This window comes from Camelus dromedarius, chromosome 6, assembly GCF_036321535.1.
Source record: "Camelus dromedarius isolate mCamDro1 chromosome 6, mCamDro1.pat, whole genome shotgun sequence".
NCBI lineage: Eukaryota > Metazoa > Chordata > Mammalia > Artiodactyla > Camelidae > Camelus > Camelus dromedarius.
In genome coordinates this window covers 74,901,855-74,923,495 of record NC_087441.1, presented here as the reverse complement: position 1 = coordinate 74,923,495, position 21,641 = coordinate 74,901,855, and the positions used below count along the sequence as shown (strand labels likewise).

Genomic DNA, 21,641 nt, shown 5'->3' with positions numbered 1-21,641 from the left:
GTTATTTATAAAAGTAAAAAAGAGTAAGTGCAGAAGCAGAGTCTGACTTAGTTGTCCACTCAGCCGTTTCAAGCCTTGTGTTTCTGCAAGTCTGTTCCGTTCTTCTGATACAAATTGCTTTTAGACACCATCTTGTGGACAAAAGGAGGTATATCACAGGTTCTCAAGAGATGAGGAACACTGCAGAAAAGCTAAATCTTACTTCACTCCTAAAACATGTTCATAAAAAAATTATTTTATCATCCAAACATCAAATGACATCTTTTACAGACAACATATCTCAAGATAAATAGTGAAGCTCTATAATAAAAGTGACTAAAAATTTAAAGTTTCAACAATGTCATGAAATATAGAAATAAGCATATGGGATTGCTTTAAGATCATTAATTAAATTACTTTGATTACAAGGTGAAAAATTTCAAAGGTTAAGACTGGCTGTGTTTTTGTTATGGTTAGGAAAAACTGCTTAATGTCTTCAGTAGGAAAGAATCGTGAACAAACGCATGAATTAGTCTTCCTTTTTTCTTTAGATTCCAAAGGCCATAAATACTAGTTGAAGTCACATTTTGCTCTTTGCACAGAAAGATTTCTATCTGAAAGTGTTAACTGATCTTGGTATAAAATGTTACACTGGAATTCAAACATACTTATATAGGGCAAACACAGTTTTAATTGTTGTCATCATGGCCTGTAATTATTTTGTATTTAAACACACTTGTCTGAAGTCCAAACAAGGGATAATTCAGGAAATTTGATCATTCTTCTTCCCTGCTGGGGACATTACTGCCATCTGTGTGAAAGTAAACAAATGTTTTGGATTGGAATGGAACCGAATGATACAAGAGAATTGCCGGCCACCAAGTTAGGGGAAAATGTCACACCCTCCTTTGGGGCCTTAATTATCTACTTTCTTTTTGTTAAAAGAATTAGGCAACTGCCAGATCTCCACTTTATCTGGGGTGGTATCAGCTGGGCGAGGCTTTCCTGGTGCTCTTTGCTGCATGCCATGTGTCCAGAGGTGGGGCTGGTGAATATACAGGAGGCTGAGCGGAGATGCTCCAGGCGACACAGCTCCATTCCTCTGGTTACGCCCAAGGTAGATGGAGTCACACGTGTCAGTTGTAAGAAAAAGAGCTTGAATCACGGTGGCAGCTCTACTTTGAAACGCACCGTATAGCAGTCTATGTCCCCGCTCCTCAAATCACCAGAATAAATTCAAATTCTCGAAACTGGAATAAACCGGCCCAGCACAAGTGCAATTTAGAAAAAGAAAAGTTCCTAAATATGTAATTTGTAAGAAAGGATACATGCCTTATCCTCTGGAATTAAAATGAACAGAATTTTATAAAACAAGAAACTGAATTAAGCTTTCTTACATATGTGAAGGGATCGATTCAAAGAAAACAAAAATGCATCCATCACCATGAGCAAAGAATAGTTCATGAAAACATTAAAATGCTAAAATAAATACTTCTGGATTAGCAAAAAGGCCAAAGGATAAACAAACAATTAATATGAAAAAGTAACCTTTGAAAACATGAAATGTTTAGCTTTACGGCAAATTCAAGTAAATTAATGAGTGGCAGATGTGTTGTAAGCTTTCAGAAAATTCAACAAATTAAAGTTCAACAGATGAAAAGTTCAAGATATACACATAGCACCAGATTTTAGATCACTGTACATTTTTGGGGGGATAGATGATCATTTTACTAAGAAAATGCATATTTATATTCTGATTGTGTAAGTCTAAAACACAGCACCATTGAAGGTATTGCACAAGAAATAAAATTAAGAAGAAAATAAATTTAAAGTTAAAAACACTTGAAATAAATAAAATGACCTTGGAAAAGAGAATAAATAAACTTGGAATTGAAATATACAGCATCGTTCAACACGAAATGAAGAAAAGCTTGTATTATACGACACAGCCATGTAGAAAGTCACCGACCAGCAGTTCGTCCATCTACAATGAAAATCAGCTCAAACCAAGGGTGCATTTGAACAAATTTTCCCAATTTCAGGGCTTGCCTTTTAAACCCACGTTTCAGTTAAGAGATAAAAGCAACCATCCCGGCGGCTTTAGCCCCGTTGGCATCTGTGTTGCTCCCGGGAGAGGCGTGGCCCCGGGATGCGGCGGCAGGAGGGCTCTCAGCATCCGTGGGACCCACCACTTAGATTTCAGCAACATCCTCAGGCCCAGGGTTCTAGAAAATCAGTTGTTCTCAACAGTTTCTCAAAATAATGTCCAGCCAGGCAACATGGGTACCGTTTAGCTGTTTGGTTGGCGATCACCCATTTCTGGTCTCGGTCAGAGGATGTGGTCTGGCAGCGCCTGCTTCCCCTGCAGGGCACGAGGACCCTCTGGGCTCGGAGCAGGTTGCACATTCGGCCCCATGGCTCTCCTTCACTGCCCTGCACCTCCTGCTGCAGCTTGTGGATGCGCATCCACTGACACCACCCACTAGAACAAGGGCGTTTCTTTTCCAGTCGCTGCAAGTCCCATCCTTTGTTCCGATGGCTGGTTCTTAAACTCTGGGAGCGATTAGGTCAGAGTAATGGACACAGCGGCCCAAAGACTTGTTGGACACTTTAAGCTTCAAAAGGGCCAAAGACGGTTTGGTGCCCTCACCACAAAACACCTCTTAGGGAAGGCAGCTTTCTGTTTCCCGGGTGAGAAACTCGGTGAGGGGACCGCAGGGCTGGGCTTTGACTCTGTTCTCCTTTCTTATGCAGAATGTATTCATGCCAGTGGAATTGCTTCGAATCGACCTCCTTACACAGAATTAACAAAATCATTTCAGTAGTTGGCTATGGTAGGGTTTGGGGCTCCCTGATAAAACAGTCACTTGGGTTTTTTTTCCCCAAAAATATAAGTTATGAAGTAAAGTTCTTATTGCCTATTTATTTCTCTGCATAAGTCGAGTGGATATAGGATGGTATAAGAATTCTTAAGCTATAAAAAAGTAGTCCAAAACATTCAGCAGGAACAATGGACTATATCAAAAAAAAAAGTTGATAAAATTTTTAGCAATGATAGTAAATTTAAACACCAAGAAAACCTTAAGATAAGTCTGAAACTTTAAAATTCAGAAATCAAAGGCCAAATACAAGTCGATGAGGCGACGAAACGTACATCACCATCCATCTCCTAAACCACAAGCTGTCATTTCCTCTTGAAGAAGACCCAAGGATCAAGATCTGCTTGCATATTTCATAGAAAACCCTGAATAAAAATCATAATGAAGGTGAAGCAAAACAGATGGAATGAATTTGGAAAAATTCTAAAAATGCTGATATCGCAATTACTATAGGAATAGGATTCCAATTTTTGCTTTTAATGTCTGGCTTACAAAAAAAAAAAAAAAGTCACCCCCACATCACGTGGGTTTGATAGTATTAAGAAAGCGCCAGCTGCAAGGAGAGACGAGCAGGAATCCAGTCGTCCGCAGGAGCGTTTACTTCCCACTTGTCCGCTGACGGGCATGAGAGACAGGATAGAGGCAGTCCTCGGGGTTACAACTTCCACTGGGGCCCGGGGGGCCCTGGGGCCCTGGAGCACCTGGTGAGCCAGGCAAGCCCGGAGCTAATGAAACAAAAGACCCCATCAGAATGCAGGTCAACATATGGGCCTTCCTCCCTCACTCCATCCAACACGGGTCACTCAGCATCACCCATAGCAATACATAAGGGCCACAGGGGAGAAGGCATGGCTCCTTATTTTTGGAGCCAGCTCGTGTTGTGAAGACAACATCACTATTACCTGAAGTCCCAGGAAGACCCGGACTCCCCGGAAGCCCAATTCCAGGCTCCCCTCTTTCTCCCTTCTGTCCTCGGTAGCCTAAGCAAGAGATACATAAAAAGAGAGACAGAAAAGTAAGTGTGCTCTACCCCAACACAGCCCACGCAAGAACCATGATCTTAGTCTGCAAAATTTTGGCAGGTCCTTCATTTAACATAATAGCATATTAGCTGTTTTGCATTAACCACATATTAACTAACATGTCAAACAGATTTTGTGCAATTGGCAATACAGACCTTGGAAATATACAATCACTATAAAATGTTCCAACTAGTCAAACTCTTGACAGTGAGACTTTGGGCACTGAAAATGATGCTTAAACACACCAATCAGGTGTATCTCCTTTCAAATAGCTAACGACAAGGTGTGCGAGCCCTCTTCAACGGGAGTTCTGCCTGGAGAGCAGATACAAGCTAAATATAAGTAGCTGGAAGAGTTCTGCTTAACAGGGAGGCAAGATAACGTGACAGCAAGAATCTGCAGCCTAGTACAACAATTAAAGAGAACGAAGGGAGCAAAAACTCATGATTTTAATGAGTGACACTAAAAGTCTAAATATATGCGAATCCACCCAACTCAGGAATTAGGTCTTTGTTCAGATTACTGACTACAACTGTTGTTATGGTCCTTTCCAATGCTTTATGTCCTTTCCAAGGAGAATTAAAACAGCAACCCCTTGTTTTAACATGATCCTGACAGACTAGGAGCTTCGATAATGATGGAAAGCAAGAGGAGATTGAAGGCTTCATCTAAATTCACTTCATCAACTTAAGTTGGTTTAACCAAAATGAATTAGATCTAAGATCTGTATACATTTTAAAACGAAATCATTCTTCTTCTTGAATATGCTTGTTGTCACCTGAACTAAAATAGCACTGAGTGATTTTTGCCTCTGGAGGCCCTTATCCCTGTTTTTAAAAAAGCATAAAACACCTTTTTCCTCTGTATTTTATATATTGGCATCCATGTAAGACTTGATTGAAGAAAATGTTCTTGGTTATGAGAGTTTCAGTGATGATAAATGGGGTTTTAACTCTTAACTCTTTCATACTTCAACAGCAGCTTAAAAATTGCTCCTACTCCCAAATGCACAGAGCAGGCATGTAGAGTCATGCAGACACACAGCAAGGATAATCACTGGGAGAGCATCTCAGTAGGAGCCAGCAGGCCGTGACTCAGCTGTGCCTTTCCATAAAGGTGTGTTATTATAGCACAATGTGATAGGAGGAGAAATGTTACTGTTCTCTGTGAATGTATGCAGGACAAATTATTTCCTATTATTGCTGGGAATTAGACATTTTGGGGGTTATCATTCTGTTTTGACCTGACCATATAGTATACACATTATTATTTAAATAATGTTAGCAATGTGATTACCACACCATTATTTTTTCAGCTTTGGAGGCTTGACCTGATCACAAATGTGAAAATAGTTGAAAAAAAAGTATACATTCGGGAAATATTTTGAGGTGCATATGGAAAATACACCCAGTGGAATATCTCCACCCATTTCTATCTGGAAACTATGTTACAGATATTCAATATGATCCTAGATCCCAGAGAGAACAGTGGCTGAGCATGTGGGCAATATCCTAAATCGATACATACTAACATTTAAAATATTACCTGGATTTCTTTTATACAAGTGACTTTCATTTAACATACTTGAACAATAAGGAAAAAATGTCTGCACTCTGGGTCATGTGGAAGCATCCTTCCAAACCTCTATTATTTAAACATCTCTGCACTAAAATAACATTTACTACCTGAAGTATATTTAATAGTTCAACCCAGTTCACACTATTACAGAAACGTGGTTAAGTTGACCCTCAAGTCATCTCAGTGAGTGCTTGAGATCATAGGCTAAAAAATGAGGAGGAAATAAAAATAACTGAAGATATATGAATTTTGGATTAACAACACTGTGTGTGGCACAATTCCAAATGAAGGGCAATTCTGCTGAAAGTTGCATATTTAAATTCCGTTCTAGATTTTAATATCATGCAAAATATATTATTCATTCCATGTGGATTTCAGTGCATATGGTATCATAACACAAGAAACAAAATTTGTGTATTTGTGTAATAAGGCAACATTTACACTTCTCGTATCAAATATAATAACTTATTTGTACAAATCTCTCAGCTTATTGGGTTAATAACGACCTACTATGATTAGAGAAAGGTGTTCAATTCACAAAGCACACAGGAGCTTTCTACTCTTACGTTTCCTAATAAGGTCCCAAGCTCATTCCTTATGAAGGCTACCAAAAAGCCACATGGGCTCACTTTATAATTGCTTCACAACAAAACTTCAGATAGGAATGCTAATAAGGTGAATAACAGCTTTCCCATTTTCTAGAGTTAAGATTTTCATCCCTTTTAGCATAGGTCATCCTTAAAATTTGGAAAGGACTAAAAGGCTAGTCTATCTGCAAACAGACATGTATTTTCATGATGACAGTTTGGTATCAGTGTAGCTTACGTAGGAAAACGGAAATAAAACAAAGGCAGTGTCCTAATCCAGAACATTGGAAGAAATGTGGTGTTTGCTGGGGTTTTTCAGCTGCGAGGCTTTATTTCTGGTAGGGAGATTTTCCATTTCAACTACAGGGATTTACTTCTGAAGTTGCGAATCTGTGCATCTATATGCATACAGGAAAAATGAGGACAGAAAAGAGTGTTACTGGCATTTTGGGAGGGACAGTTCTTCATGGGGTGGGGGGGCCTTACTAGCTGTCTGCAAGGCTTATAAGTTGTTTGGCCTCCCTGATTCCAGACCATTAACTGACCACACTGTCCTTTATCATTTTGACACCCACATTGTGTTCCATTGCTTAAGGTCCCTGCTGCTGACAAATTTGAAAGGTCAGATCTCGATCTCTATCAGTCACGTGAACTACCCCGTGGGCCACTGGATCACAAATAAGAGAAAGGTTTCCTTCGTTATAAACCAAATAACAGCTCAACTCGGGAAGTTCAAAAGTAAGAATGATCGTTCCCAACACCGTCCCTCCGAAACTGAAGGAGGACAAGTGGCTGGCTCTGTTTTCTCCCGGTGACTCCGTATTCACGCAGTGTGCAGGGCTCTTTCTGAAATGCATGAGGCTTTCAGGTGTGGGGTCTGTGCTTGAGGGTCTTCAGAGAGGTGGAAAATCAGCTATGTTTGGAGAGAGTTTAAATCAAGTTCTTGCAGGGCACCTGATCACCCAAACCACAACTACATATAAAACAACCATCAGTTAGGATGACCTGAAGACTAGCAGAAGAGAGCTTCTACAGCCGAGGGGTCAAGATGGGGAGGAGGGACGGAGAAGCGGTCCAGTCACAGCCCACAACCCTGGCATGGTGACCCACAAGCAGGACGGATATCACAACTGTGACAGCCCCCCCCACCCCCGAGGAATCGGGGGTCCAGGCCCCCTGTCAGGCTCTCTAGCCCAGGGAAACTGCATCAGGGAGACGAGCCCCCATAATGTCTGGCTTTGAAAACCAGCAGAGCTTATGTCCAGGAGAGCCTGCGGGCTGTACCAAGACTCCACTCTTAAGGGGCTCGCACACAAATTCACTTGCTCCGAGTCCCAGCACAGAAGTAGCAGTTTGAAAAGCACCTGGGTCATATGAGAAAGAGATTCATTGACTAGTTTTAGGGAATGTGCCAGAAAGGCAGGGATCCAACAGAAGCTTCTCCAAGGATGGAAGTTCTGGCGAGTGCCATTTTTCTCTCTCCTTCCACCTCCTGGGTCAGTGCTGGTGGCTCGGTGGCATTCTGTCACTCTCCATCTATGTAGCTAACACTGTGCCCCACCCCACCATCCTCCTAAGGAACCACCCTGCCCAACCTGCCTGGCCCAGCCAGCCCCTCCAAAGTAGCTCTTGCCCTAACAGTGGGCAGCCCTGGATGACACTGGTGCCCTTCCAAAGTGGTGACCACTCTGGGGAGGCTGCTCTGTGCACCAGTGTGTCTGCAATAGACATGGCTGGGTCCTGCAGCCAGCCAGCTGGGGGCCAGTTCTACCCACCAGCACCCCCACAGCAATCATGACCCAACCACAACAGAAGGGTGCTTGAGATCTACAATCTCCCAAGACTGAATCAGGAAGAAACAGACCACCTGAACAGACCAATCACTAGCAATGAAATTGAATCAGAAATCAAAAAACTCCCAACAAGGTCCAGGGCTTCACAGGTGAATTCTACCAAACATTTAAGAAAGTGGTAATACCTCTCCTTCTCAAACTATTCCAAAACATTGAAGAAGAAGGAACACTTCCAATCTCATTCTATGAGACATTACCCTGATACCGAAACAAGACAAGGGCACCACAGGAAGAGGAAATTACAGGCCAAGACCCCTGATGAATATAGATGCAAAAAATTCTCAACAAAATATTAACAAACTGAATATAACAAACATTAAAAGGATGATATATCATGATCAAAGCCACAAATCAATCAATGTGATGTATCACATTAACAAACTGGAGAATAAAAATCATATGGTCATTTCAATAGATGCAGAAAAAGCTTTTGACAAAATTTAACATCCATTTATAAGAAAAATGTTCCAGAAGGTGGGCATAGAGGGAACATATATCAACATTATAAAGGCCATTATGATAAACCCACAGCTAACATACTCAACAGTGAAAAGCTAAATGCATTTCCTCTAAGATCAGTAACAAGGATGTCAACTCTCTCCACTTTTAATCAACGCAGTATTGGAAGTCCTAGCCACAGCAATCAGACAAGAAATAAAAATAAATAAAAGGAATTCAAATTGGAAAGGAAGAAGTAAAGTTGTCACTGTTTGCAGATGACTTGATGCTATATATAGAAAAGTCTAGAGATGACACCACAAAATACTAGAATATGAAAACACTAATTCAAAAAGATACATGCACTCCAATGTTCATTGCAGCATTATTTACAATAGCCAAATATGGAAGCAGACTAAATGTCCATGGATAGATGAACGGATGAAGAAGATGTGGTTAAATATATATACAATAGAATATTACTCAGCCATAAAAAGAAAGAAATCTGGCCATTTGCAACCACATGGATGGACCTAGAGTGAATTATGCTAAGTGAAATTATCAGATGGAGAAAGACAAGTATTGTATGATTTCACTTATATGTAGAATCTGAAAAACAAAACAAATGAACAAACAAAATTGTATAGAATCAGACTCATAGTTACTAGGATAAATCAGTGGTTGCCAGAGGGGAGGAAAGTGATTGAGAGATTCAAATATCCAGTTTTAAAATAAACAACTTACAGGAATGTAATATACCACATAGGAAATATAGTCAATAATATTGTAATAACTATTTATGGTGACAGATGGTTACTAGACTTACCATTGTGATCAATTTGTAATGTATATAAATGTTGAATCAGTATGTTGTACACCTGAAACTAATATAATATTGTATGTCAACTACACTCAATAAAATTAACAAAAATTAGAACAAACAAATAAGTAAATAAAAATAAGTTCTTTCTCAAAAAACTCTCCCAAGAAGATAAGATCTCTTAGAAGAACTTGCCTTTCTTCTTTATATATGGGAACCCAGTGGGATCATGCTTCTCAGGGCTTCTTTGACCCTGATGTGGAACGTTCTTACTCACCCCCCAGCAGCACGAACATGCCAGGTCCCACAGTGAAGACCCCACATGGGAATGAAGGACACCAAGGAAAGCACTCCTCTCAGTGCACGGCAGGAAGGCAATAATCAGAGAACCACAGGATGGTTAAAATCTAAAACTGTCTGGAAATGCTTTTGAATTAAAAAGAGATGTCAACAGTGACCCCTCTTGGGAATTTAGGAAAAGTGCAAATGGGGTGACCCAATTCAGAATCACGTTGCCTCTGTTCTCACTGCAGGAAGATCAGGGTTCTGAAAGAGGGTCCACAAGTTTTCATTATCAGAATCTTGGTAGAAGCAGGATCTCCTCTTTTCAAGTTGGACTGTGTACTTCTAATACAGGCACATCTGGTTTTATCGCAGTTTGCAGATACTGAGTTTTTTTTACAAATTGAAGGCCTGTAGCAACCCTGCATCAAACAAGTCTATCGGCACCATCTTTCAAAGGTTTCATTATTATTATATTTGTTATGGTTCTATAAATGGAACAACAAAGCCTGCATGACAGCACATCTGTTGACAGCATGGTTTACTGAATCCTTTAAGCGCACTTGGGAGACTTACTGCTCAGAAAAAAAGAGATTCCTTTTAAAATATTACTGCTCATTGACAATGCACATGGTCACCCAAGAGACCTGACAGAGATGGACAAGATTTGTGTTGTTTTCATGCCTGCTAATACAACATCCTTTCTGCAGCCCATCAATTGAAGACTCATTTTGACTTTCAAGGCTTATTATTTAGGAAATACGTTTTGTAAAGCTGTAGCAGTCAGAGATAGCAATTCATCTGATGGAGCTGGGCAAAGTCAACTGAAAAGCTTCCAAAAAGGATTCACCATTCTAGATGCCAATAAGCACATTCATGATTCACGGGAAGAGGTAAAAAATATCAACATTAAAAGGAGTTTGGAAGAAGTTGGTGCCAACCCTCATGTATGACTTGGAGGGGTTCAGATCTTTAATGGAGGAAGTAATGGCAGATGTGGAAATAGCAAGAGAATTAGACTTAGAAGTGGAGCCTGAAGATGGGACTGGATCGCTGCAGTCTCATGATAAAACTTGAATGGAAGAAGAGCTGTTTCTTATGGATGAGCAAAGAAGGTGGTTTCTTGAGACAGAATGTACTCCTGGTGAAGATACTGTGGAGACTGTTGAAATGACAACAGAAGATTTAGAATGTGGTGTAAACTTAGTTGATAAAGCAGCCGCAGGGTTTGAGGGGACTGATTTCAGTTTTGAAAGACGTTCTACTGTCGGTCAAACACCACCAAAGAACACCTAAGGCTTTTGTGAAAGGAAGAGTCAATCGATGTAGCAAACTTCATCATTGTCTTCTTTTAAGAAATTGCCACAGCCACCCCAAAATTCAGCAACCACCACCCTGCTCAGTCAACAGACATCAACACGGAGGCAAGACCCTCCACCGGCAAAATGATTATGACTTGCTGAAGGCTCAGATCATGGTTAGCAGTTTTTAGCAATAAATTGAGTTTTTAAATTGAGGCGTAGTTGATTGACAATGTTGTGTTAGATTCTGGTGTACAGCACAGTGATGCAGTTACATATACATATGTACATACATTCTTTTTCATATTCTTTTTCATTATAGGTTATTACAAGCTATTGAATATAGTTCCTTGTGCTATACAGTAGGACATTGTTTACCTATTTTGTATACAATAGTTTGTATTTTCTAATCCTGAACTCCTAATTTATCCCTCTCCACCTTTTCCCTTTGGTAATCATAAATTTATTTTTTACATCTGTGAATCTATTTCTGGTTTGTAAATTAGTTCATTTGTGTCATTTTTTTAGATTCCACATATAAATGATATCATGTGATATTTATCTTTCTCTATCTGACTTACTTCAATAAAGTAATTTTTTGTAGTTTTTTTTGAAGGGGGGTAGATAATTAGGTTTATTTATTTATTATTTATTTTTTATGAAGGTACTGGGGACTGAACCCAGGACCTTGTGCATGCTAAGCATACACTCTACCACTGAGCTGTACCCTCCCCCAATAAAGTAATTTTTAATTAAGGTATGGACATTGTTTTTTTAGACATAATGCTATTGCACACTTAATAGACCACAGTGTAGTGTAAACATAACTTTCATATGCACTGGGAAACAAAATCCACAAGATTAACTTTCTTTATGGTGGTGGTCTGGAACCAGCCCCACACTGTCTCCGAGGCATGTCGGTAGTCTCACAACAATGGTCTCACTGCTCCCTACATGTCTCCTGCTTCTCAGATAAGCACACGAAACTTTATGAGACCGCTTTGTTGAATGAAATAAATGCACAGACTAAAAGTTGAGAGTTATGTTTTATTTGGTGGACAATGCTGAGGACTCCCAGGATGACAGCCTCTCAGACCGCTCTGAGGGACAGCTCCGAAGAGGTAGGGGAGGAGCTAGGATATATAGGAGTTTTACAACAAAGACCAGGTAGTTGGAACACTAACAGATTACTTGTTTTTTTTTTTTTTTTAAGGTCTGAAGTATTTCTTATTTATTAACTTTTTAAAACTTTTTTTTATTGAGTTATAGTCATTTTACAATGTTGTGTCAAATTCCAATGTAGAGCACAATTTTTCAGTTAAACATGAATATACATAGATTCATTGTCATATTCTCTTTTGCTGTGAGCCACCACAAGAGCCTGCATATATTTCCCTGTGCTACACAGTACAATCTTGTTTATCTGCTCTACATTTTGAAATCCTAGTCTGTCCCTTCCCACCCCCCATCCCCCTGGCAACCAAAAGTTTGTATTCTATGTCTATGAGTCTGTTTCTATTTTGCATTTATTTATTTATTTATTTATTTATTATTATTACTTTTATTTTTAGATTCCACATATGAGCGATCTCATATGGTATTTTTCTTTCTCTTTCTGGCTTACTTCACTTAGAATGACATTCTCCAGGAACATCCATGTTGCTGCAAATGGTGTTATGTTGTCAGTTTTTATGGCTGAATAGTATTCCATTGTATAAATATACCACATCTTCTCTAACCAGTCATCTGTTGATGGACATTTAGGCTGTTTCCATGTCTTGGCTATTGTAAATAGTGCTGCTATGAACATTGGGGTGCAGGTGTCATTTTGAAGTAGGGTTCCTTCTGGATATATGCCCAGGAGCGGGATTCCTGGGTCATATGGTAAGTCTATTCCTAGTCTTTTGAGGAATCTCCATACTGTTTTCTACAGTGGCTGCACCAAACTGCATTCCCACCAGCAGTGTAGGAGGGTTTTCTCCACAGCCTCTCCAGCATTTGTCATTTGTAGATTTTTGAATGATGGCCATTCTGACTGGTGTGAAGGGATACCTCATCGTAGTTTTGATTTGCATTTCTCTGATAATTAGTGAAATTGAGCATTTTTACATGTACCTATTGATCATTTGTATGTCTTCCTTGGAGAATTGCTTGTTTAGGTCTTCTGCCCATTTTTGGACTGGGTTGTTTGTTTTTTTCTTAAGTTGTATGAGTTGCTTATATATTCTGGAGATTAAGCCTTTGTCGGTTTCATTTGCAAAAATTTTCTCCCATTCCATAGGTTGTCTTTTTGTTTTACTTATGGTTTCCTTTGTTGTGCAGAAGCTTATAAGTTTAATTAGGTCCCATTTGTTTATTCTTGCTTTTATTTCTATTTCTTGGGTAGACTGCCCTAGGAGAACATTTTTCAGATGTATGTGAGAATATGTTTTGCCTATATTTTCTTCTAGGAGGTTTATTGTATTTTGTCTTATGTTTAAGTCTTTGATCCATTTTGAGTTTATTTTTGTGTCTGGTGTAAGGGAGTGCTCTAGCTTCATTGTTTTACATGCTGCTGTCCAGCTTTCCCAACACCATTTGCTGAAGAGATTGTCTTTATTCCATTGTATATTCTTGCCTCCTTTGTCAAAGATTAGTTGACCAAAAGTTTGTGGGTTCATTTCTGGGCTCTCTGTTCTGTTCCATTGGTCCACATGTCTGTTTTTGTACCAATACCATGCTGTCTTGATGACTGCAGCTCTGTAGTATTGTCTGAAGTCTGGGAGAGTTATTCCTCCAGCCTCTTTCTTTCTCTTCAGTAATGCTTTGGGAATTCTAGGTCTTTGATGGTTCCATATAAATTTTGTTATGACTTGTTCTAGTTCTGTGAAATATGTCCTGGGTAATTTGATAGGGATTGCATAAAATCTGTAGATTGCCTTTGGCAGTGTGACCATTTTAACAATATTGATTCTTCCAATCCAGGAGCATGGGATATCTTTCCATTTTTTTAAGTCTTCTTTAATTTCCTTCATTAATGGTTTATAGTTTTCCATGTATAAGTCTTTCACCTCCTTGGTAGATTTACTCCTAAGTATTTTATTACTTTGCATGCTATTTTAAAGGGGATTGTTTCTTTACTTTCTTTTTCTGTTGATTCATCATTAGTGTAAAGACATGCAACTGATTTTTGAATGTTAATCTTGTAACCGGCTACCTTGCTAAATTCTTCGATTAGTTCTAGCAGTTTTTGTGTGGACCTTTTAGGGTTTTCTATATATAGTATCATGTCATCTGCATATAGTGACACTTTTACCTCTTCTTTTCTAATTTGGATCCCTTTCATTTCTCTCTTTTGCTTGATTGCTGTGGCTAGGGCTTCCAAGACTATTTTGAATAGGACTGGTGATAGTGGGCATCCTTGTCTTGTCCCAGATTTTAGAGGGAAGCTTTTGAGTTTTTCACCGTTGAGTACTATGCTGGCTGTAGGTTTTAAAGGATTACTGGTTAACGAAGAAAACCAAGCATCTCAAGTTAAAGAATTTAGTGCTTTTCTATGTATGGGAGGAAGCAAACATTTGGGCTCACTGAATTCATTCCTTTGACAAGCACATAGCTATCTAGGGCCAGTATCCTGTCTTTTCTTATTCTGAGTCCCCTCAGGGTGCACCATTGTGAGAGGCTTTAGAGGCCGGGCTGCAGGCTTGTCTTCACTGTGGGGTGGCGGCAGCTGCTGATGACTTGATGGCTTCAGCGTTCTTTGTTTACCGATATGGTTTGCAGTATTTTTCCTTCACACCTTTAAATTTTTGTCCTTCCCCAAAGATAGTAAGATACTAAAGGACTCATTCTATAGTGCATATTTCAAACCAAACCACTTCATTTCAAATGAAAATGAATTTCTTTCTTGAAAAACACTGAAAAAAAATCCCTTTTGGAAATTTCTGAATTTGTGAGTGGACAGAACACATGGCCTCACGCTCAAGGCTCACATTCCATTTCCCTTTCTTTGCGGGATTTTTCACTTCAGCCTTTCCTCAAACTCAGTCATGCTGTATCAGGAGGAGGACTAATTCTACCAACAGCCTCTGAGGTTTGCATGGTCACAAGGGTAACAGTTTTATATGAATTTTTTTTCCTTTTTGAGAAAACTTTTAGATTGAGCAGAGCAAAGCTTTGAAGTTATATGCATCACTTTATCTTCTGATCACTTCATATTCATTTATCTACCAGAGAAAAACCTTCCAGGTCCTGTCAACTGCTGGTGAGGCACCAAAAATCAAACAGTGGCCCTTTTTTTTTTTCCTACAGTAAGATTTTCCAGAGTCCTTAGGCAGGATAATCAGTATAGCATGACTACAGGCAAATATTCCTTGAAAATGAATCCAGTCTTTCACAAGTTTTATTTTTCAGCCACATTTCTGGCATTTAACAAATACTGAAAAGGAAATATCACACAAAAGTTGAGAAGACACCTGAGTTATAATCAGGATATGTCTATTGTCAGAAACCCTCTGGTGGGACAAAAGTTTTGTCAATTTTACTAAACTGCTTTTTAAAAAGTTGGAAATCATATGTAGTGGAAATCACTACTGCAGAACAGAAAAAAGAAAAAAGAAAAAGAAATGATGATAGTTTAAGAGACCTCTGGGACAACATCAAGGTGTTAATTTATTCGCATTATAGGGGTCCCAGAAGGAGGAGAGAGAGAGAAAGGGCCTGAGAAAATATCTGAAGAGATGATAGCTAAAAACTTCCCTAACTCGGGAAAGGAAACAGTTACCCAAGTTCTGGAAACACAGAGATTCTTGTACAAGATCAACACTAAGAGTAACACACCTAGAAATATTACAATTAAAATGTCAAAAATCAAAGATTAGGAGAGAATATTAAAAGCAACAAGGGAAAAGCGACAAATAACATAGAAGGGAACTCCCATAAAACTGTCAGCTGATTTCTTAGCAGAAACTCGAGAGTCCAGAAGGGAGTGGCACAATCTATTTAAAGTGATGAAAGGGAAAAACCAACAACCAAGAATACTCATTCAAATTTGATGGAGAAATCAAAAGCTTTACAGACAGGCAAAGGCTAAAAGAATTTAGCACCACCAAACCTGTTTTACAACAACTGCTAAAGGAACTTCTCTAGGCAGAAAAGGCCACAACCAGAAACAAGAAAACTGCGAAATGGAAAAGCCCACCAGTAAAGGCAAACATACAGTAAACGTAGGACGTCATCCACACACAAGCTAGGAGAAAGGTCAAAAGACAGGAGTAGTGAAGTCATCTGTATCCACAACAAGCAACTAACGGATACACAAAACAATTAGATGTAAAATATGATGTCAAATTCACGAAGGGAGGAGAGTCCAAATGCAGGATGTTTAAAATGCATTTGAAATTAAGAGCTCAGTCACTTAAAGCAATCATATATAATAATAATAATAATAATAACAATAATAATAATAATAATAATAATATTATTATTATTATTATCTATCTAGAGTGCTATATCAAAACCTTTTGGTAACTGCAAACCAAAAGTCTATAATATACACACAAAAAAGAAAAAGGAATCCAAGCTTAATACTAAAGATAGTTACAAGATCACAAGAAGAGAACAAAAGAAGAAAAGGAAAAGGTTGGACATCATATGGGGAAGTCCTTCCAGTTCAAGAATTGCACTGATAGCCCCATCAGGAGGAGAAGGAGTCAATAAGATCTTGGCTGCACAGCAGATAAATCTAGAGGAATCTTTTGCAGAAGGGAAAGTCAGTTGAGTGGAGAACAGAGGCCTCGTTTCCAAAAGCTGCAGTAACACTCCTGATGTGGCATGCCTCTGCCCGAGAGCCTTCCAGACGGGCCTTCCCAGCACAGGAGGGAGCCTGAGACAGGTGTTTGTGTGGATGGGTGACTCCAGTTCAGAACGGTTTTCCTTGCTCTCCTGACTTTCCCCTGCTCTTGTTCTCTTAGCTCGCTGCTGTCCAAGATTCTTCTCCTGTAGAAGCATCTGTATAAGATTTTTCTCCTATTGATATTAGTAGTGTTGGTCCTTCACATGGTTTGAGGTATCAAACATCTTCAGATGGCCTTTCAAGCTCTTCTTCCCCATCTCCTACACTCTGAATTCACAACCGACCCAACTAGCAAAAGAAAATAATTAACCACCCTCTGCCCAATGATCCACACAGAAGGCTACACCTGCTTCCCCACTTTTTCTTCCAGCTACCTGCCAAACCTCTCTATGACCTAAGGGAAAGGTAGAAAGGATGGTCAGTCAGGTCAACTGGAGTGACTGACTAAACCTGAACCCTGGTCCGTCTCGATTGTACAAAGGATCCTAACAAACCCCGTGACTGGGTCACCCTTCAGGGGGCATTCTCAGGTAAGGGAGGGCACCTTGGGGGCACTTCCTCCAGAAAACTGAGAAGTAGTCAAAGGAGAGTGAACTAGTGAAAGGAAAATAATTCTCTGCATACACAGTATTTTGAACTGTATCCCTGTGTGATATTGGCGTCAACTTTCTCTTCTCTCCTTTACACAAGTTTTTGTTTATTCCAAGGAGGAGTTTCTCTATATAACCCACGGAAAGCAGTTTTCCTGGTCTTATCTTTCATGGTGCGCACTCACTGGATTCAACATTTCCTTGCCAGAGCTGTGACTCTTCCAAGCCAGGGTCTATTCGGCCCCTCTGCTGATTGCCAATCACATTTCTAGAAAATGGCCCTGCCAGCTTAACTGAGTCAAGCTACACCAAAGATCACATCTCTTGTCAAGCTGTCATCAGTGGAGCAAAATTTTTGGCCAATTTGAATAAAGCTTTGCTTTAAAAAAGTTTAGAAACTACACGAGAAATTTTTAAAAAATTCAAGTTACCATTCACCACTTTTACAGAAGAAGAAAAAGGATTCTAAAATTTCTCCAAGATGTATTTTGGACCCGAGTCACTAGTTACAGTAGCAGCTCTTAAGACCTTTCCCTCAGGTTCCTTAAGATGCTAAGATGACTAAGATGAGGATTCTTGTGGTCTGCTTGTATCAACAGCAAGGCATAAGCAACTCAGACATTCCCAGATAATAATGATAAATAAGCATATATTATTGCTGTTATTGTCATGACAAATATTATTATTAAATGCATTTAGATTGGCAGATAATTATCAATTTTAAATTTGAAGGAGTAATAGTTCAAAACCTATTTCTAGAATGTCAACTATTAACAAGATCTTCTATATTAAATCAGTATATAGTTACATATATAATTTATAAAATACATACATTATATATATATTTTAAATATATATAAATTACATACAATTTATATATATATATATATAAATATATCTAAATTTACATATATCTAAATTTATATCTTAACTGTGATTAGCATCTTATAAATACTGAGAGTTGAAGAGCTGGTAAACATATATCATCCTTGAAGACTTACCTTGAGGGCCAGGGTCTCCTGGTGGCCCAGGTAACCCATCCTTTCCTGGCGGACCAGGCCTCCCATGGGCCTGGGCAGCCAACATTGCTGCTGGTAGCTTGAGCTGGGACAGGAACACAGCCATCCTCTCTACATTGATGAAAGGGGAAAACAACACATCATGTTACAGAGACACTTTTTATGTCAAAAGTTTTCAAGTATTTTTTACAGGAAATTCAACCAAAGAAGTTATTTGGTTTTCAATTCAGTCATATCTAGTTTACCAACCAGTCGAGATTTTTTTTTTTTGACTATTCAAATAAAACAGACTGTACAAAGTTGTTTGAATATGGATACAGACCAGTCCTTTTGAGAACTTCCAGGGCTCCAGAGATGTAGCCAATCTAAGGGACAACATCCTAGCACCTAATTAACTTCTGGTCATGACTTGTGAAGAGAATTTAGGTTCACATGAAAAAATGGTTGTAATAATCAATTGAAGCCAGTTTCCAGCAATGTTGTGAATGTGTGTGTGGTGATTTAAAATAAGTTCACAAAGTCTTTAACACTCCCTTACAAATGGAATTAGGAAGAGCCTCCTTCCCCTATTCTTGAGTGTGGGCTGGACTTCCTTTTCACTTCTAACAAACAGAAGAAAGGCAGGATTGAGTGTGCCAGTATGGAGACTGAGTCATGAAAGGCTCATGGCTTCCTGGTGGTTTCTCTTTTACGTTCTTACTCTGGGGGAAGCCAGCTGCCATGTAGTGAGGACCCTCTGGCAGTCCCATGGAGAGACCCACATGGTGATGAACTGGAGCCACCTGCCAACAGCCAAGTGAGTGAAACTGGGAGTGGATCTTCTGGCCCCAGTTGAGCCCTCGGATGAGTTCAGCTCTGGCCGACATCCTGAATGAGACTTCATGACAGGCTCTGAGCCGGAACCACATCACTAAGCAACCCTTTCAGTCCCTGAGCAGCAGCAAATACATAATAACAAATGGTGCTGTTTTAAGCCACTAAAGTTTTGAGATATTGTCTTCTGCAGCAAGAGATAACTCACATAGTATGTGGCACTTTGTATCCTTGAACAAAATTGCATTATTGATAGAGAGGTTTATTTATTGAGAAGATGATCATTGGCTTCATATTCCCTATGATTTCACTGCACTGTTAAATTCTACACTGGACTAGTATTTTACTTTGTCAAAAATTAACTTATGCTTCTAAAGCAAATGTTTTGGGAACTATATTCAATACCTTATAATAGCCTACAATGAAAAAGAATATGTAAATCCATATGTGTGTATGTATATATATATATATATATATATATATATATATATATATATATATATATATATATATATATATATCTGAATCACTTTGTGGTACACAAATTAAAAATTAAATACTATAAAAAATTAAATACTATAAAAATAAAATACCCTATTATAACCCTCAATATTATTCATTTTTTTTCTGGTTTGATTTTTAGTTCCAGTTAGTTCCATTATTCAGCCAAGGTTTTAGTAGGAAGGACGTCTCCTTTAGCCAAAGGAACGCATGCAGTATTGGTGTAGACTCATGGTCCCATGGAATTCCAATGGCAGAGTGAAGACAGCAAAAAAAAAAAAAAAAAGAACAAAACAAAACAAAAACGCTATACATTTCTGTGAACCTCAGGAAAACATTGAAACTAAGAAGATGCACGTTACAGGAAGTTGACAAATTATCCAGAACATTTAAAACTCTTCTGTCAGTGTTGAGTGCTGTGAGCTTAAACAACTGAATATGCCCTAAATCTGCAATGCTGCCTTCTCAAGGTCACGTTACTGTCATCTGCCCTTGTTCGTCCGCCAGATTGCTTGGAGCCCAGCGCTGTTCATCTGGGTCCTATAGAAAGAGGCCAGGACGGGCATGGAGGGCTGTACAAAGGTGCTTCCTCAGGGTGAGCCCGGTTGTTGGGCTGGGAGGGTATACTTACAGGAGACATACAAATGTCAATACTTAGAGACTTATTAAAAAGTCAACAAAAGTGTCAATACATCATAGAAGACTGATACATTAATAACTCATAACATTTAAAGGATTTGGAAAATGAGGAACTTCATAAAATGTAAATGTGAAAATATAAAACAGAATTTTTCACTCTAAAATTCCTAAATAAGACATATTACTCACTAAATTAAACATTCTCTGTAAGCAGGGCCTTGTATTGGCCAATTAATGCTTTCTGCTTTAAGCGCTCTTGTCCAGAAATCATGGGGAGAGCCTGAGAGAGATGATGACTTCAGTAAGAACTATTATCCATATTTTTATAAGATTATCTGCTGATAAGCTTTATTTTAATAACTAGAAATTTGTTTTATAATTATTCTCAGGATTACATTTTTAAAATAATCAACTTCAGGGTTACAATTGTTATTATAGAATTCTTGGTTATTATTAATCCCACATAAGACCATTGTTCAGTTAAATTTCACCTCAAAAGCATATTCGATAATTTACCACTATGTGGAACTAATTTTGGTAAAATCATTAACACAATTTCATCCAGCGTCCATGATAAATACAATCTATCATTGGATTCTGTATTTTTTAATTTTATTTTTTATTGAAGGGTAGTTGATTTACAATGTTAGTTTCAGGTGTACAGCAAAGTGATTCAGTTATACAAATACACACATACATATATATACATTTTCAGATTCTTTTCCATAATCCATTGCTTATTAAAGAAATTGAATATGGTTCAATTTGCTTGGTTTGTTTATATTTTGTATAGCTCATTTTTAACTAATCTAATATATACATAACTAGATTTAAAATAGAAAACTGGAGGGAGGCATCTCCTTTTTGCTGTGACAGAAAAAAAGTAACGACACGTTTTTCTTTTCACATACTTTCTGTAAAAAGCAAATTCAAATGGTTTCATTTGCAAAACTAATTTTTCAAAGATACAGCTAGAGTTGATGTGAAAAAATCAGCATAGGTTTGGGGCAGATAAATCTTCCAGAAAAATGTTCTACTGATGAAATTGTGTTTATTTTGCAAATAAGGACTAAATGACAGTAACATTGTAGAGTCTGGCTGCCAGTTAGAAAATATGAAAGCCAAATCATGCAGACCCTGTAGGGTTATCTCAATCTTCTCCAGTTTTGTTTTTTTTTTTTCACTCAGTTTAGTTTATTTAGTTAACTTCAAAGACACATTTCACTCAGATACGTATGTTTTACAAATTTTTGATAGAGAGTAAATTATTCCTGACTAAAACCTGTTTTGCAATGGGCTTTCAATAAAAATTTTGCTTAAAAATGTAGTCCCATATACTATTTAAGAAATAAAACAAAAATTCTTTTCAAATAAAATTATTAAGGGAAAAGCCCCAACAAATGTGGAGCAGTAGCTGGAATTGCCAAAAGAGCAATCACCCTATACTCACACCCTCAAATCACAAAGCAAGCAGAGCAGAAAAATTACTACACCTACAGGACCAGAA

General features: G+C 38.5%; 1 protein-coding gene across 5 annotated transcripts in view; it reads right to left on the bottom strand.

Moving 5' to 3' along the window:
- Positions 1–373: 373 nt before the first annotated feature.
- The window catches only part of COL19A1 (collagen type XIX alpha 1 chain), a 319,412-nt gene continuing 298,144 nt past the window's right edge, over positions 374–21,641 (bottom strand). For 3 of the 5 annotated variants that reach the window (XM_010975277.3, XM_031455937.2, XM_031455938.2), the window contains 3 exons: positions 18,164–18,292; positions 3,761–3,838; positions 1,507–3,583 (listed from right to left, as the gene is read on the bottom strand). In XM_010975277.3, the coding sequence (XP_010973579.3) occupies positions 3,456–3,583; positions 3,761–3,838; positions 18,164–18,292 (335 nt within the window). In that variant the 3' untranslated portion in view covers positions 1,507–3,455. Of the gene's footprint in view, positions 3,584–3,760; positions 3,839–18,163; positions 18,293–21,641 lie in introns of all 5 variants that reach the window. The other 2 variants (XM_031455936.2, XM_031455935.2) reach the window with 1 other exon arrangement.